This window comes from Cupressus sempervirens, chromosome 8 (genome assembly GCF_028749045.1).
Source record: "Cupressus sempervirens isolate cs-2001-9-10 chromosome 8, ASM2874904v1, whole genome shotgun sequence".
Classification (NCBI taxonomy): domain Eukaryota; kingdom Viridiplantae; phylum Streptophyta; class Pinopsida; order Cupressales; family Cupressaceae; genus Cupressus; species Cupressus sempervirens.
The window spans coordinates 263,344,789-263,361,746 of NC_143125.1; the positions used below are offsets into that span (position 1 = coordinate 263,344,789).

Consider the following 16,958-nt stretch of genomic DNA (forward strand, 5'->3'; position numbering starts at 1 on the left):
GTCTTGTTATTCATCATGAGCCCAAATCGCAGATCCACAATGTCCTCATGACAGAGTACCGACGTCCCAGATTTTGTCTTCCCAAGTGTCAGTTTGCCTAGTTTTCCAAGCCAAATCCAAACCTAGTTTGTTGTTTTCTGACATGTTTTCTTGCAGGTAATTCAGAGTAAGCAACTTTGACGGTCAATATCTTTTGATCCCGAATTCGTCATGGGACGAGATTTGACAGGGTAGGAATATGCGGAATAGAGATTTAGCACTGTTGATCTCAGAGCCTAGTTATCTGTCCGGGTCAGTTTTTAAAGCCAGCCGAGAGGCCCTGTTAGCAAAAAGTCAAAAGTTGCAGATAAGTGATGAAATGAGTTAAAATGATGTCTCAGTGATGGATTTTGATTCAAATCGGTATCAGATGTTCAGTGTATGAATTTGATGGTTCAGGTGTTCGAAAACAAATTTTTTTAGCCGGACCCAATTTGGGGCCCGACTGATTCCATTAAATTAGTAAAATGTCATGGGGACCGAATTGTTTTTTATTATAATATTGAAGTTGAAATGTTTTGTGAACAACACTGTGAGCATCATATTTCATATTTTAAAAGATATGTTTGAAGATGTGTAAGCAAGGAAGTTTTTTCATGTTCAATGGTTTTATAAAACCAATGAAGTTCTTGAAAATGTACCACCTCCTGCAGAATATAATGAAAGGTATCCTTTTGCGGGGGGGGGGCACGCTTCATCTTGTCAGAATTTTAAGGTTGAATGTGTTGATGGTCTTGCATCTGTATTGTTACCAGAACATTATCAGGAGTGCTTAGTGAAACTACCATTAGGGGTAACAAATCAACTTCATAAATGCTACAGACAATTTGACAATGGTGTAATCACACCCTTTGCCATAAGTCATTTGGAAGGCTACTGGCACCAAAAGGTTCTTGCCTCCATTGATTTTCTTGTTCATCAAAGTTCTCCAAGGTACGACCTCATAAATGATAGCTTGGATGTAGAGCATGATAGGAAAATGTGCAAATTCACGCATTGTGAGCAGGCTTCCACGTCTAAGCAATAAGCCCACGTTTAGAGAATGTCACTGCAGACAGGTGAAGTTTCAAGCCGTGGGTGCCAAGTATTTATTTGAACAATACACAGGCAGGGGAGCCGACAACAAAAGTTTGCAGGGTCCCCACGTTTTTGAGGCAGTGGCATCCATATTTTGCAGAGTTTCCAAGGAGGTAGGGGTCAGCATTGGTAGGATGCCCAGTGCCAAGCAAAGTAGAGATCAAGGCAATTAATAAGGAAGACACAACAGATGTAAATGGGCAAAGAATCCAGTCTAAAACTGTGCATTGCCACACATTATAAAGACAATCACACCTCTGACATGGCAGGTCATATTAAAGGCAGAGCTAGGTATATTCAAAGAGGAATCTGCATATTAAGAAAAGAACACAGCTAAATAGGAAGGAGCTCACGCCAAAGCAAAATATAGCAAAAAAAGAGGCGGCTTGGAAGTAGCCAAAGGCATGTTAGGTAAGAGTTTAAAGCCGTAGAGGGAGACCATGCATAAGAAATGAATCGGAATCCATGCATATATGGAGAGTAGACGTCATAAAATGAACACACCTGCACAAATTGGAGAAGGAAGATTAATGAATGCAAAAACATGAGCAAAACATTTCCAACTAATGCGCTAAGAGAGATGTTGTAAGAGGTGAAGCAGGAGAAAAACGTGGTGGGGCGACCATAGAGCATCCGTAGTGGAGTGAAATCACACGTTTTGAAAAGAAAGCCGCCTCATATAGAGGAACCAACCTGCAGATGCATGGGAAAGGGCAGGCAATATTAAAAGAATCTCCTAGCAATGAAGGAACAGGCAGATCCATGCATGTGAAGGTCAGCGTTGGCATAGCAGAAGAAAGCACAAAGGTTTTCATACGTAGGTCAAAGAATTATAACGTTTCTCAACTAATTTTTAGTATTGCTGCATTGAGTTCGTAGAGGGAGAGATGCCTCATGTAATGGGAAAGACACTCCAGCAGCAGATACGACGTTGTCAGCAGGCAAGCCGCGCATGGAAGAGGAAACCTTTGCTTTTAAGGAAGTTTTCAACGCCAGTGAAGCTGCCAACTAAAGTGGGAATGCTAAACACAAAGAAAAGCCTGCGGCCATAAAAGAAGCTGATAGCAACAGTCAAGGATAAAGTCGTTGCTAAAAAATGAAAATCCTCGCCTATGAAAAGCTCATGCATTAAGGGGCAAGGAGCAATCTACAGCCCAAGATAAGCAAACACCCACACAAGCAAGGTCATAGGCAGGAGCCTTCATGCTAGGGAAAGCAAAGAGTCACAATCTGCATTTCTAAACAAGAACAAACCCATGCATGTAAAAAAAAATTTCACAGCCTCCACACGCAACATTAAATTAAAAGTCCCCACGGCATTCAACAAAGTAACTCGCAGTGTAGAATAGGGGAGTTATGAATTCGTTGGAAGAAGGAAAGCGCAAAGCAGAAAGGAGCATGTTCATAATTGATTATCCCACATTGATAAAACGAGGGGATTATTGTATGTTTAAATACAAAAACAAACAACTTCTATGATGTCTCAAAGGGATGCCTTTTAAAAAGGCAAGGGTCGTGTGCAAGGTGGGGCACGTGTGTGACGTCAGCCAGTTAAAGCGTTAATTTTGGACAAACATGCGCGCAGGATGATGTGGCGCCCAAAACCTGGATAGGCTCAAATTGTGACAAGTGTACAGATTCGACAGTGCCCGCTTCCCCACAATAACAAGTTGCGAGGACGTTAAATAATGCGGGAAAGCGGGATTTCGCCATGTGGCGACAGGTCCAGGTGGGCGATGAGTTGGCACAAACGAGCAGTTGTAGACAGAGGCACAAGATGCTGCCACGTGGCAGATCCTGCGGTGCTCGCATTCCCGCAAAAAGAAGATGCAAGGAAGATAAATAATGCGGGAAAGCGGGCAAGCAACACGTGGCGCGGGTCCCGGTGGCGCTAACGTGGCGGATATGCAAAGAGGCAGCCAATTGAATAGTGACACATGGCAGTTGGTCAACCGACGGTTGACCCCAGATTCAAAGGACAAGGGAATTTAACATTGTTTGAAATATCAAAATTTTTAATTTTGAATGCCCCATCAGGTTTTTAAATTTCAAAAGGGAATTTATTCTAAAGTTTAACTTTAGATAAATTTAAAATTTTCAAATTTAAAATTTAAAATTTGTAGACAGACCTGAACTTTTGTAATAGAGGAGCATTTTTCAAATCGACTTTCTGGGTGTTTTCGGGGGGCTAGATATGCACTCCAATATACCGCCGGAACCGGGAAGATCTAAATTTTCTAAATATGAGGTCAGTTTTTGCACAGGTAGCAGTCTGTTTGAGCTACAGGAGGATTTGTCTCAGGTACTTGAATTGCAATTGTATTCAGACCAGGAAGTTCAGATTTGATTTTATAACATAAAAATGACCTGAATGTGGTTAAAAGATAGTTGAAATGCAGTTTGGGTCAAATTCTGATAGTATTCACTCAGTAAAATCTCAAATTTTACCAGTATTTTCATAAGGTAAATCAGATATTCGAATGAGTCAACAAGGGATTTCATCATTTGTCTCAGAGATATTTTCCAATTAGTTACAATGTAATGATGAAACAGAAGATCAGATCAGAATGGGAGATGGAAGGAAGAAGTTATTCAGTTACAGAGGATTGCATTTCAAATGGACACTTGTCACTTGAAGATCAAATCCGAGATTCTTTCCTTTGCTATATCTTTCTATCTTTCATTCTTTCTAGGGGTTCCAGTTTTTTGTGACTGAGAAACCAGTAGGTTCCAGTCTTTGGAGAAGAACCAGTCACTACTGAGATCCCAGGTTTTGGATCCAGTTTTGATGTGTTCCCATACTGTGATACCATACATTCTTCAGCATTTTTCTCTCATGTGAGCAGTAGTGCAAATAATATAGATAGTTCTGAGATGTTAGGTTGTTTCATGTTTTAATTTTGTGCATCTGAATGTATAGTTTCAAGGAAATGAATACATATGAGCAGTAATTTCACTACTTTCATTCTGGTTCTTGTCTCCTGTCTCACTAATCTGTAAGTCTTATGTGGTCTTGGAACAAAGATCTAAGATCCATTTGCATTCCCCTTCAGGTTGTATGTTTGATATATTTTGCTGTTGGAACAAAGTGCCAAGTAAATGCTTAATGTGTTTGACAGGGTTACTGGTTATGTTGAGAAGGATATTTTGTGAGAATGAGATCTGAATGAACACTGATGTCTGAATCACAAGGTGATTAGATAGATCTAATGTCTGGGTATACAGAATATGTCCTGATGTCACAGATGTATGTTTTGTTGAAAATCAACATCAATAATCAAACGCTTTTCCCTTTTCATGTTGAACAGCTATAATAGAATGCCCTCACTCAACTTATGAGGTTCCTTAGATCTGCATTTAGCTACTGTAGATTGATGTTATTTCATGAGTTATCAGGAGAAATAAGGGTTTTTATCTGCTTCATAATAGATTCAGTGTGTGCTTTGATAACTGGTACCATATAAAGAATCTATAGGTCTACCCGCCTAGGTTTTGTAGAGCCTGAAGTAGAAGAAGGGTCATGCCTTATGGTTGGCCTTGTGTCTGAAATGATATGTTGATAATGGGAGTTAGCTGCCCCTAGATGTGTCATGTTCTCATGGGGATAATTGAAAACCCTCTAGCGTTTTCAAACACCAACACGACCTTTGAGTACTTTTCATCTAGGATGGTGGTTCGTAGCTTGTGCTCACTAGGGGGTACAGATGAGGAATTCATGCTCAAAATGTCTTTCCTCATTTGTTTATAATAAGTGGAACAGGCTACATAATATGGGATACCATTAGCAACAAAGAATCTACCAATGGATGCCTCACACTTTTCCTTTGCTTGTGCATTAAACATACTTTCCACTGAGCCCTTCTCACCACTACTCATCTTTCTCTTCCCTCTAGACTCAATAGGGCTGCCACTAGTACCAATGGTGGATGACATATGCCTAGATGATTGTGAGGGAATAGATGGTGATGTCACTGTCAAATTGTGTCCCTCCATTTCAGCCTCTAAGTGCAATCTTTGGCATTCTAATTTTTGTTCATTAGTCAAGTTAGGACAAGTTTTGACTCCTTGAGATGAAAGATCTAAAAAGTGTGACTTCACCCTTGTATAGCTGTCCCTAAAATCATCAAGGCAAACATGACAATCCCACACCCTAGTCCCTGAATTATTTTTATCGTTTGCCCTACGTGTGACATATTGGAGAAGAGGTTTTTTTCCTATTAAAATGACCTTTTGCAAAATCCTTCATAATGGTGGAAGGGCATTTAAACAAATCAGATTTAGAATCGGCTCTTTCCTAGTCCCACTACTAGAAACATCAATTCCAACCACATTCTCTTCATCACTACTACTACTAATACTCCCACTATTGCTCATTGTGCTTTGTTTTGAGGTTTAAATATGCAATAGATATATGAGTTGAAAGTTGAAACAATGAAAAAAAACAAAAAAATCAGACTTTGCAAGCTACAAATCTATTTAAGAAATGATAGATGGAAGCATAAAGAGTTCCATACTTGGTGCACAAAATGGAAGATCAAACCCTTGGTCAAGCTCTTGGAAGCAAAAATATCACCTCCTCTTCTTGCAAAATGAAAACTCCAGCCAACTGCAACACAAAATGAAAACCAAACAAATGACAAAACAACTAAAATGTGGTGAGTTTAAACCTTTTAGGGCATTTGGAGGGGCGGGGCCCACCTGGGTGACCTAGTTGTAGGCTTCAAAAAAAAAATTATGTTCACTTTTTTTATTTTTTGCATACTAAAAAAGGGGGATGCCCGGCCGTACCCAGTACGGTCAGGGGACGTCTAGACGTGCCCTTTCCGTACTGGGTATGGCAGGCCGTCCCCCCTTTTTGTCCCCAGACGTCCTTGAGTTTTAGAGACGTCCCCTGCAAATTTTCCCTTTTTGGGGACGGCTGGGGACTGTCCCATACCCGTCCCCCCATCCCCGGGATGTCCTCGTTTCTGAAACTCTTGTTTTTAGGTCGGGTACGCGTCCCCAGGGGACATAGCTTTTTTGCCATTTTGTGGGTTCCTCCTAGGTCAAAAATCTTTGACCTACAAAAGTTTGACGGGTATTTGAATATTTAAATCTCAACAGTCACTTGCAGGCCACTTTCTAGTCTACTGGTGCAGGGGTTTGCTTGCATTAATTGTCAGCTACCTTCAGCCTTGGGGTGGCCCTGCCAGCTTGATTGAGTAGTGCTTTATTGCAGAGATGATCTGATCTGATTTCTCAGGCTGTCGATTGCTATTTATTGATTGTAGGTGAGCTTGGGCAAACTTTTCCATGCCATTAGATATTTATTTGATCTGGATTCTGATCTGATTGAGTACCTGCAGGGATGGCCTCCCTTTTGTTTCAGCTGGGTCTTTATTTGATTGGCTTTTGATCTTCAGTTCTGATGTCACAACTTAACAGGGATCAGATTTTTGATCTGATGCCTTTATTTAGGGTTTGAACTGCATTGTATGATCAGAGTTATGCCTGAACTCCTAAAAATACGAATCTGTACATAATTTTCAAGATCTTCTTCCTGTTTCTTTGGCAAAATTCTTTCTTTGTGATTGTAAACAAGCCTCATCTGAATTTAGTGAAATAATTGTTTACCTGTTTGGAGTTTCAAATAGTTTTGTGAATTTTGCCTAAATATTTGCATGTATTTCATAATCTGGAGTCTTGTATGATTGTGTAATCTTAAATTGTTTAGTTTAATTCAGTGAATGTTGTATTCCTGGTAAAGTTGAATCAGTTTCTTGCCTTCACAGTGGGTTGAGGTTGATAGACATTTGGATTGTTTAGTTTTATGGTTTTATTGAATTCAAGTGCAGTCGTAGGCAGGAGGAAATCAAAACATTCAATTTGGTGCATCACCTTTTCCCTTTCACTTATCCTTCTCCCCCTTTTAGTAAGAGTTAATTGTTCATAGGTGCATCCTGATTGTAGAGGAAGTCGGTGTTCTGGGGATATTCAACATCATTAATCTAGTCACTCACTTGGAGGTCATTTCCAGGTTTCACAAGGTTGTTTAGGTCACTAACCATCACCTAAACAAGGCTGCAAACTTTTGTGACAACAGGTATTCAGTGGTCATTTCATCAGAGAAATACGTCTTCCAAAAGCTGATGCCATTACCAAAAAATATGAAGCGATACTATATTCTGATCATAGGGTAATAAAGATTTAATATCACAGACAATCACATAGACACACTCATTTCCAGCAAATACAAATTTAATACATTTTTACTGGGTAGGATCAAGGGGATTATAAGGACAGTGATCAGAAATTACATAATTCATTCCTAGTGTGGAATGAGTAACAGCAATGTCATCGGCAAATACAAGAGCAGTCAAATCATCAGCCATCAAATAAGAATATCGCAGCATATAGAATTTAAAGGTTATACCTACAGCAACTCATAAACCACATTAATACAATCAGCCTGACAACTATATATATTTGATTCACTTTCAGGGAAGCAAATCACATAGGAGTGTTGTCAGTACACACATCATTCTAGGACATTCTTGGTGAATGTTGACGCTAGATCAAAGGCATTCTTGGTGAATTTTGGAATTTCTAGAGAGGAATTACAGTAGAGGTTGTATATTTCTGAAGGTTTATTCATCAAGGAGCAAAGCAATACTCAATGCTAGAAGTGGGGACATTACATTTTTTGCTAAGTTGTCGATTTGGGTTCCAGGTTTGGGTTAGTGGGTTCGGGCACTTTTTTTTTCCCATTTGGGTTTGTGAGTATATATATATATATATGCGCAAAAAAGAAAGAAGAGAAACGTGCATAATTGTGAAACTATATTATTAAGTCATTTCATAGTATGAATATATCAATGTTACTTGATCGTTGATCAATGCCAAATGTCAAATATAAACATTAAATACTTGCTCATTAATCTATGTTCATAATTTTAAAGAAAATCATACATTGAATTTCTAAATTGCAAAACATAAACTAGTTCATCAGATGGACAAATAATAAAGTTTGAAACATATTGATAAATGACAAATGTTTAATAGTTTATCAATAATCATAGATTCATAGTATCAAAGATGCAAATGTCCTTCAAGGGTCAAATGGGTATTAAAAAATTGAGGGATCAATGGTTTCATCCCCAACTATATCTACATCCTCATCATTGGAACCCAAACCGGTTCCACTAGCCCTAGATGCTGTCACATTCTTCTTCTCGTACCCCTCAACATCTTGCAAGGCAATTCGAGCTAGACCCTGTACGGTCATATCCAAGTCAACGGTCTCGGGTAATGCATCCCACAACTTCTTTGCCCCCTTCTTATATCTTGGATCTTGGAGTTACAAGAGGTGCCAGTTGTTAATATATACCGAGTCCTCTGCTTTCTTGGAACCCAACTGGGTACGCTTCACTGAGTGGATAAAGGAGTATTGAGTGGATAAAGGAGTATGTACTTCAATTCCGCTTAGTAGTAGAAGAGCTTGCAACCTAGAGAGAACCAACAAAAACAAAACAAAACACAAATTGTAAATTTAAAATATAATACAATAGGAATTTAATAATGCTAATTCTACAAGTTAAGTAGCCATAAAAAAATAGAAAACAAAGAAACTTAATACTTGTGACAGGATCTTAATGGCAAGAGGTTGAGAGGTACATGTAACCTTGCCTTTGTAAGTACCACCATCCAATAGCACCCATTCTACTGTGGTCATTGATTGCATTAGGGTTGGCATTTTTTTTTTGAGACAAAGTCTACAAACTTTCTTCTAACATTCGATGCCACCTCAGGATTGCAAAAGAGCCTGCTAAATGCCTTCTTATACAGACTAGCAACCTCAGGATCTTTGTATGGTGCCACTCTACCAAGAATAGAAAGTATCTCATTGGTATTATACCTGGGAGAAAGTGCATGTGCCAGGAGGTGTAAAGGTGTAGTGATCTTGTTCTAGCGATGTAGAACAATTTTCTCCACTTGTTTGTAGAAGGTTTCCTCAGGATCCTAATCTCTTCTGTAACTGACCTATGATGTCAAATGATGTTCATGTAAGTTAACTTGATGTAGTGTTAATTAAAATTAAAGATCAAAATCTCTCAGTAAACAAGGATAACGTATTGTATAAAAATTTAGACTTCCCCTTTTCACTCTCTCTAGTATGGAATCCATGGCATCATATATGTCCACCAAACAAGGCTCATCAGTGTCGGAAAACCGAAGCATTTACATAATGGACTCGGCGAATTCTAATACATATTCCACCCTATTCCAAAAATCATCAGTCAAGATCATATCCTTTACAATTTTAGCCCTTGTTGTATCGGTTGGATTCCATCCATCCCATTGGTTGCTAATAACCATTTGGCACAATGCTTCTTTCACCCTACCAAGTCGTCTAAGGACACTTGTGTGTGAAGCAAACCTTGTTTCAAATTGTAAGTTAATAACACATTTCAAATGTGTAAACAACACAAAAAACATTTTATTCAATTACATAAAGTATGACACAAAATGATAAATGAAACTAAATAAAGTTTAAAATTTACCTTCAATAATTACAAGCAGGAGAAATTGTTGAAAATTGCTTTTGACATATGGTGGTTTGTCACAAACATTTGGATCTCCTCACCCTCATACACTTTTTTCACCCATTCGATTTGGGTGCCAATTGCTTTCATCACCAAGTTCAAGGAGTGGACGGTGCATGGTGTCCAAAAGATACGATCATATCATGCTTCTACCAAAGCACCTGGAGCCCTACAAGCTTTAGCATTGTCCACTGTTACTTTGACAACATTGTCAACTCTCGCTTTTGACAATAAAATTTGCATCCTTTACCTGTCCTTCACAATCAACTGCCCTAAAAAACATTGCCCCCTTAGGGGAGAAAACAATCACGTTTATTAATGGATGGTTTTTGCAATCTTTCCATCCATCAGAGATAATACTCACCCCTGTTTGGATCCAAGAACCTCTTATGGTTTGAGGAGGGTTTTTGCATTCTTTCTCTCATTATGCAATATGGTGGTTCTCAACTGTTCATATCTAGGGCCTCAGTAACCACGAGGTGCTTCATTTTGTTGCTTGCACCATCTCTCTTCAATAAGATGATCTCACTAGATTGAATGGAACACTATTCATAAAGAGGCAACCCCCAACCTTTATGTCAGCAATTTCTCTCAATTCATTTTGTAAGGCCTTATCTAATTGGCCTCTCTTGTGGGATGGGGTGTTTCTTTTTCTTCTTCATCCGTAGAAGGGGTAAGTAGGAAGGGATGTTGTCTACTGGCTGTTTGAGAGGGTGGTGTTGGTGGTTTTTGCTTTGTTCTATCTTTTTCCCCCTTTGACACTAACCTATCAGCCTCTTGTTGTTCTTTTAACATGTTTGCTATTTGAGAAGACAGAAACGCCTTCTTACCTACATCTGGGGGCCCCTCACACATGCTAATCTCTTGACCCGCAGGGCCTATGAAATGATGCTTAACTCGGTAATATGAGCTTCTATATAGGGTTTGACAAGAATTGCATTTCCATATATACCCTCCCCCTCCAACACATTGTTCAATGCTTGTTGGATACTTCCACAAAGGAGAACTTTATCAATTTTAGATGTTTGGGATCCCTCCCCACCCACTGAACTTTGACTACTCATTCTTGCAATCTATCACAAAAATAAAATAAAAATATTTCAAAACTTATACAAAAACTTGATAAATTTTTATAAGAATGAAAAAACTAAAAACAAACTATCAAAGAAGGAAAGGGAAGGATGAGATGCATACCAGGAACACTCAACACTGATTATTGGAAGTATTTGAGACTCCACAAACAATCTCTACAACCTTCTCTTCAAATTTGCAAAATGGCCACTCCAAAGTGAGAGAGCAAAATGAGAAAGCAAATGAGAGATTAGATGAATGAAACGTTTCTTATTTGACTTCTTTTAGGGTTGCAAACAAAAAATGTTAAAAAAAATCATTATTTTATGTTTTTTATGTCAGTTTTTTGGCCCCATGGGCCATGGTCCGCACGGGTCCTCCCAGGTCTGCTGTGGGTCTGGGCAAGGTCCCTATTGGGGACTGTGGACCCACAGCGGACCTGGGCTCGAATTTGGACCTGGACCCAAGCTCCAGGGTCCAAACTCGGCTTTCCAGATTTATGGTGTGAAGAAGATGGACTATATCTGCTACAAGTATGATATTATTTTATAGCTGCATATCATTTAATCTTTTGATACAATTGGGGAGTATTTAATTAATTACTTATCATGTAGAAGAAATGAACGTTATTTTGACTGGTATATCATTCAATCTTTTTTTGGTGATAGATCCCCATCAAATGTTTTTTGGTGATGATTTGTTTAATAGCTACCTTATTGCTATATGTAGGATCTCCAGACCTGTGGTGTGAGTAAAATTGGTATCTTAGAGGTAGTTATGAGAGATCAGCTTCACAGTTTCTGTTAGCTGCATTATATCATATCAGACAGTGAATTTGAGATACTGGAAGAATATGTTTGATTCAGACTTTTGTTTGTCCTTCCACTGATTTATTAATATCTGGCTTTTCTTTGATGCATTTTAATTTATGTACGTTCACTTACTGTATTCCATTAAAAATAATAATTGTGGTAGGTAGTTCTTTACATATTGATTTTATAGATCTCTTGAAACTGTATTTGAACTTCATCTATTCTGGAATCTGTTCTTTCATTTTATTTCTTGGATGCCTGCTAATGTATAATTGAGTTTAATTTCCACTGTCATTTTCAGGCCTGTTTGGATGACTTCACACATCATAATATAGACGTTTCTTGCAATTTGCTAGAAACATGTGGCCGTTACTTGTATCGCTCACCAGATACAGCTATACGAATGGCAAACATGCTGGAAATAATAATGCGTCTGAAAAATGTGAAGAATCTTGATGCCCGCCATAGTACACTGGTTGAGAATGCTTACTATCTTTGCAAACCACCTGAAAGATCTGCAAGAATTTCTAAAGTTAGACCTCCTTTGCATCAGGTATATCCTGATGTTTATGGGATTTGATCTCTAAAAACATTTTATTTTAATTTTGAAATTCTACTTTCTTTGTTTTCTGGTTGTGTTCTTGGGTTAAATGACAAAAATGTAACCTTTTATGTGGTGCAGTATATTCGGAAACTGCTATTTTCAGACTTGGATAAACAATCTATAGAGCATGTCTGTCGTCAGCTTCGCAAACTACCTTGGAGTGAATGTGAACCATATGTTCTGAAGTGTTTTATGAAGGTTCACAAGGGAAAATATGGTCAAGTACATCTTATTGCATCTCTTACTGCAGGCTTAAGTCGTTATCAAGAAGCATTTGCTGTTGCTGTTGTAGACGAGGTGTGTACTATTCCAACTCACCAATGAAATGTCATTTGACATCTTTTTCCATACTGCCATTTTTTGATTCTTTATTTTCTCATTGTAGAGATTTTTCAAAGTCAGTATATCAACCATCAATGGGAGTTGTTAAGAAGTTTATATTCATTTTGTATGTACAATGTGAAGCTATAATGCATTATAGAACTTGGTTTTGTTGAAGAAATTGATAAAGCCTATGTTATGCTGGTTGGCTTGTGATTATAGAGACTTTTGAAGCCAAGATGTTATGATGTTTATAATGGTTTCCAGCAGTGACCATTCACATTAAAACCTGTTTGAACTGAAGATGAAAATTAAATACGCTTTTCCCCTTTTGTACCACAGAAGTTTCATTTCTGTTGATAATATTGTAGTATGCATTTACATATTTTAGCAGAAAGATAAAATGGCAGTATGATCAAAATCTCTGTTTGAAATTGTAAACTTTGTGAAACATGGGATGATAGTAAACTGAGTTGCTGTGCTTAAAACCCCAGATCCTGAGTCATTCACTGCTGATGGCTTGAGCTGTGTACCTCCAAGCAGTAAAACCATGTATTTTATTATGCTTTACTTACCTAAGTTGCCGGTTCGGATGCGGGTTTGAGATTTGGGTTTGACATTTGCACAATTTTTCTTGGGCTTGGGTTTGGGTTCGTCTGTACAATTTTTTTTAACAATTTTTTTATGCTGCAGAAAAAACGGTCATACACCAGTATGCTAATAGTAAAGCAATTTAGCAAAATACACCACCACATATATTAATGATTTATTTTGGAACACATAACAAAGTGTCAAAATACACTACCATATCAATGTTTCAGTTCAAAAACAATAATGTCAACATTACTAATCAGTCGTATGTGATCAAATATCATCAAAAGTCTTCAAACAAATCATCATCATTCTGCTGTTGCATATTAGAAGCACAAATAGTGCGGCTAGCATCAGTACTAGCAGTCTCAAGCCTAGCCTCATGATCAACTTCAACATCAGTAAGTATCTTGCGATCACCATCATCAATTGCAAGTGCATCAAAGAGGGCTTCCAACTCCACACTGTGGTTCAACATCTCAATGTTTTGGCTCCCCTTTTTTGTAAGTATTCTTTTTGTGCATTGTGAGCCTCAAGTTCGAATGCACAAGGATCAAGTTATCTGCCTTCTTGGACTTTAGTCGGTTCATTTTATTAGATGGATGAAGGAGTATATGGTCCAGTTCCTCTTAAATGATGATGAACTAGCTACCTATCAAGATTTACAATTTTTAAGTTAGAGGGTCAAGAGTTTTGAATATTCATCAACAAGAATTTAGAAATTAGAATCTTACAATTAAAGAACTGGTGATAAAATTTTGATGGCAATGGGTTGCATGTGCTGGTACATTTGTCTATTGAAGTACCACCATCATCAACTTTGTTCTTGTTTTCAAGAGCTGCTATCATCAGTGCTCGCGAAATTCATAAATTCAGACCTCATTGTAGGTCGTAGGTGCTTAGGAAAGAGTCTTCAAAGGGCTTTCTTGTACCCTTGGGCAACTTCATGCTCTCCATATGTGACAACTCTAGTGGTACTCCCCTCAAAACCGATTGGCTATATAACTTGGGGCTCAATGCAAAGGCAAGTAGATGCAAAGGGGTAGTCATTTTGTTCCATCTCTCTACCAGGATTACTTGTAGCTTGTTGAAGAACTTTTTTATCAGGATCCTCCTCTCTCACGTTTATGATATTTCCGATATCTTCAATCATGAATTCAATGCCATCATATGCCTCGCCCAAGCAAGGCCTATCCATGTCAGTGTATTAGATCATGCTCAATATAGGCTTGGTGAACTTCATATGGTACTCAACATGATTCCATCAAGATTTATCTAGTATCAGTTTCTTAATCACAGCTGCCTTGGCACTATTAGATTGCTTTCATATGCTCCAATTAGCACCAATTACCATTCTAGCCAATGCCTCTTGAATCTTGACAAGGCATCTCAAAACATAGTGTTGGAGGCAAATTGGGTCTTGACAACCTATTATAAGATCAAAACAATAGCAAAGTAAAATCAAGATTAAAATTTAAAATTTAAAAACATAGAAAGTTTACTAAAGTGACTAGATTTCTAAAACATATTTAAATCTTAACTAATTTAATTTACCTTTAAGAGCTCCAATTTTGGGAATTGTCTAAATATGGCTTGCATCATATGGTGGTTTGGGACAAACATTTGGATCTCCCATGCCGCTTCATACATTTTTTAAATCCATTGGATCTTGCAATACATTTCTGCTCTTCAACTTCCTTCAATCAACTCAATCAAACAAATAAAAACCAGGGTGTATATTACTGCCAGTGCTTCTGTTGCAGAAGGAGCTCATCAGTCATAGGCAACACATGTTACATAAAATTCAGTAGCTTAATACAAGTAGACATTGAATATAATAATGTGCTCAATACTAAATGATAGTTCAACATTATTGAATTTAGCTTGTGCAAGGTGGAAAATCTTGTGTGGGTGTATAAAGTTCCCTGGTATCTTATTGCTAAGGTTCCTACTGTTGCTGCAGTCCTTTTATGCAGATAATTTTTGGTGAAATGTTTCCTCTTTGTGGAACCTGATGAATGACTTATTCCATTGCATGGTACTGCTGCCAGTTTGATTGGATTTGTATTATTACAAACTCCAGAACATAAAGAGATGGCTAGCTAAAATGATAAAGGGATGTTCAGTTGAGTAGTAGAGCATTCCAGCAAGAAATGTCATGTCATAGCTTTGAGTCTAAGATGTCTGTAGAAAATAATATGGTATTCGAGGTAGACTAGGAATCCCAGACATCAAGGTGTGGCAGGAGAGCGGGTGTTGGAATATTATGTTGCATTCCAGAACAGTAATGGACAAGAATTATAGTGGTAGAGCACCATAGCAGCAAATTTGAAGTTCTAGGTTTGAAATCTACTTGGTCCATGAAAATTTTACAAGCTCTAACTAACACGATGCTTATTTGTTAGAAGAATTCATGAGGCGTTGGTCATAAGAAAACTATGCTACAACATTTGGTTGTTTCTTTGGATGGAAGAAAATGAAAAAAATTATTGAGTGTTGAATACGAACCTAGTTGGTGCACAATGAGAAAACTAGTTCAAGGGCCAATAAAATATTCAACAAAGAAAACAATGCACACTTTTGTTGAGATTTCATGAATGAAAATAAATTTTACAAGAGAGAATGCTGTCTTTATATAGGTGAGGCCATAGTTGGCAGAGTCGGATTTTGCAGAAAAATAGTAAGAGTCAATTTTTTAATTTTGCCGTTTAAATTTCTTTAGAATCACATTTGTTTTCCAAAAGTAATGACAGGATGTATCCAATAAGTGTATAAATGTATACAAAATGTTTTTTAGTAAATTTGATTGATGTTCAAATACTCAATGGAATCCAATGTATGCAACTGAGGAAACCAAGGCTCCTTAAATAAAGATTACAAGACTGAAGCAGTAAAAATAGCAAATATAAAAATTGTGAAAATTTGAATTAAGATGACCATTAATAGAGCAACTGAGAAATGTTAAGAATACAAACCTAAAAATAGAGAATATTATAACACCCTCCCTTAACGGTCATCATGCTACCCTACAGATGATTGTATATTTGTTGTGGTTACAAATTCTTGAGAACAATCTGCTGCTGCTAAAACTCTCCTTGGATCTGCAGAATGTCATTATCCAAGATTAGCCGAAATCCATCTAAAAAAGAATAGAGAAGGGTGCCCCCCCTTCTTCAGATTGTTCTACAACAAGAGACACTTGCGTGCTATTGAGCTTGCCATTGAGATGAGTTTGCCACTAACCCTCTCAAAATCTGCAAAACTTTCAACCAAAAATCATCTCAAAACATGCAACCTGATGTTGAATAACAAAACTGTCCTTCCCTATAGATAAAAATGCACACCAAGAACTGTTGGTATGATTTTGTGGAAAAATTAGAAAAACCTCCAAACTTTTGCAGATGAGCAAGACCCCAAAATAGGTGGGCATCCTATTTTTGGAAAGAGAGTAAAAATCCCAAAACAGGAACATTTGACATTAAATCCCACATGACTTTGTGAATTACAGAAACGAGAAATGGTTTGAGGAGAAAAATCAATCATAATTAAGCATGATTTTTGAGGTGAAAAATCCATCAAAACCAAACAAACTCAGATAGAAGAAAACAAAATAGAGAGTTTGAGGAAATAATATTAAAACCCAACAAAAACTAGAGGGCCCTCCCAAATTATGGTAACTCTAATCAGGTCATACAAGAGCAAACCGTCTAGGTAATTTTTTAAGGATACAAATTATGAAAAAACTTTGATTATTTTTTTAGTAAAAATATACAAAAATCCACATTATATTATAAGGAAAAAAAAAACCCATAATTATTTTAAGGCAAAAATATTAATAAAAATCCTAAGTTGCCAATTCGG

General features: G+C 37.5%; 1 protein-coding gene across 1 annotated transcript in view; it reads left to right on the forward strand.

The window, feature by feature from the left end:
* Window positions 1-16,958, forward strand: part of LOC149542465 (regulator of nonsense transcripts UPF2) — a 196,650-nt gene that overhangs the window by 133,643 nt on the left and 46,049 nt on the right. The window contains exons 12-13 of the mRNA XM_089797407.1: window positions 11,883-12,134; window positions 12,264-12,482. Coding sequence (XP_089653533.1) covers window positions 11,883-12,134; window positions 12,264-12,482 — 471 coding nt within the window. The remainder of the gene's footprint in view (window positions 1-11,882; window positions 12,135-12,263; window positions 12,483-16,958) is intronic.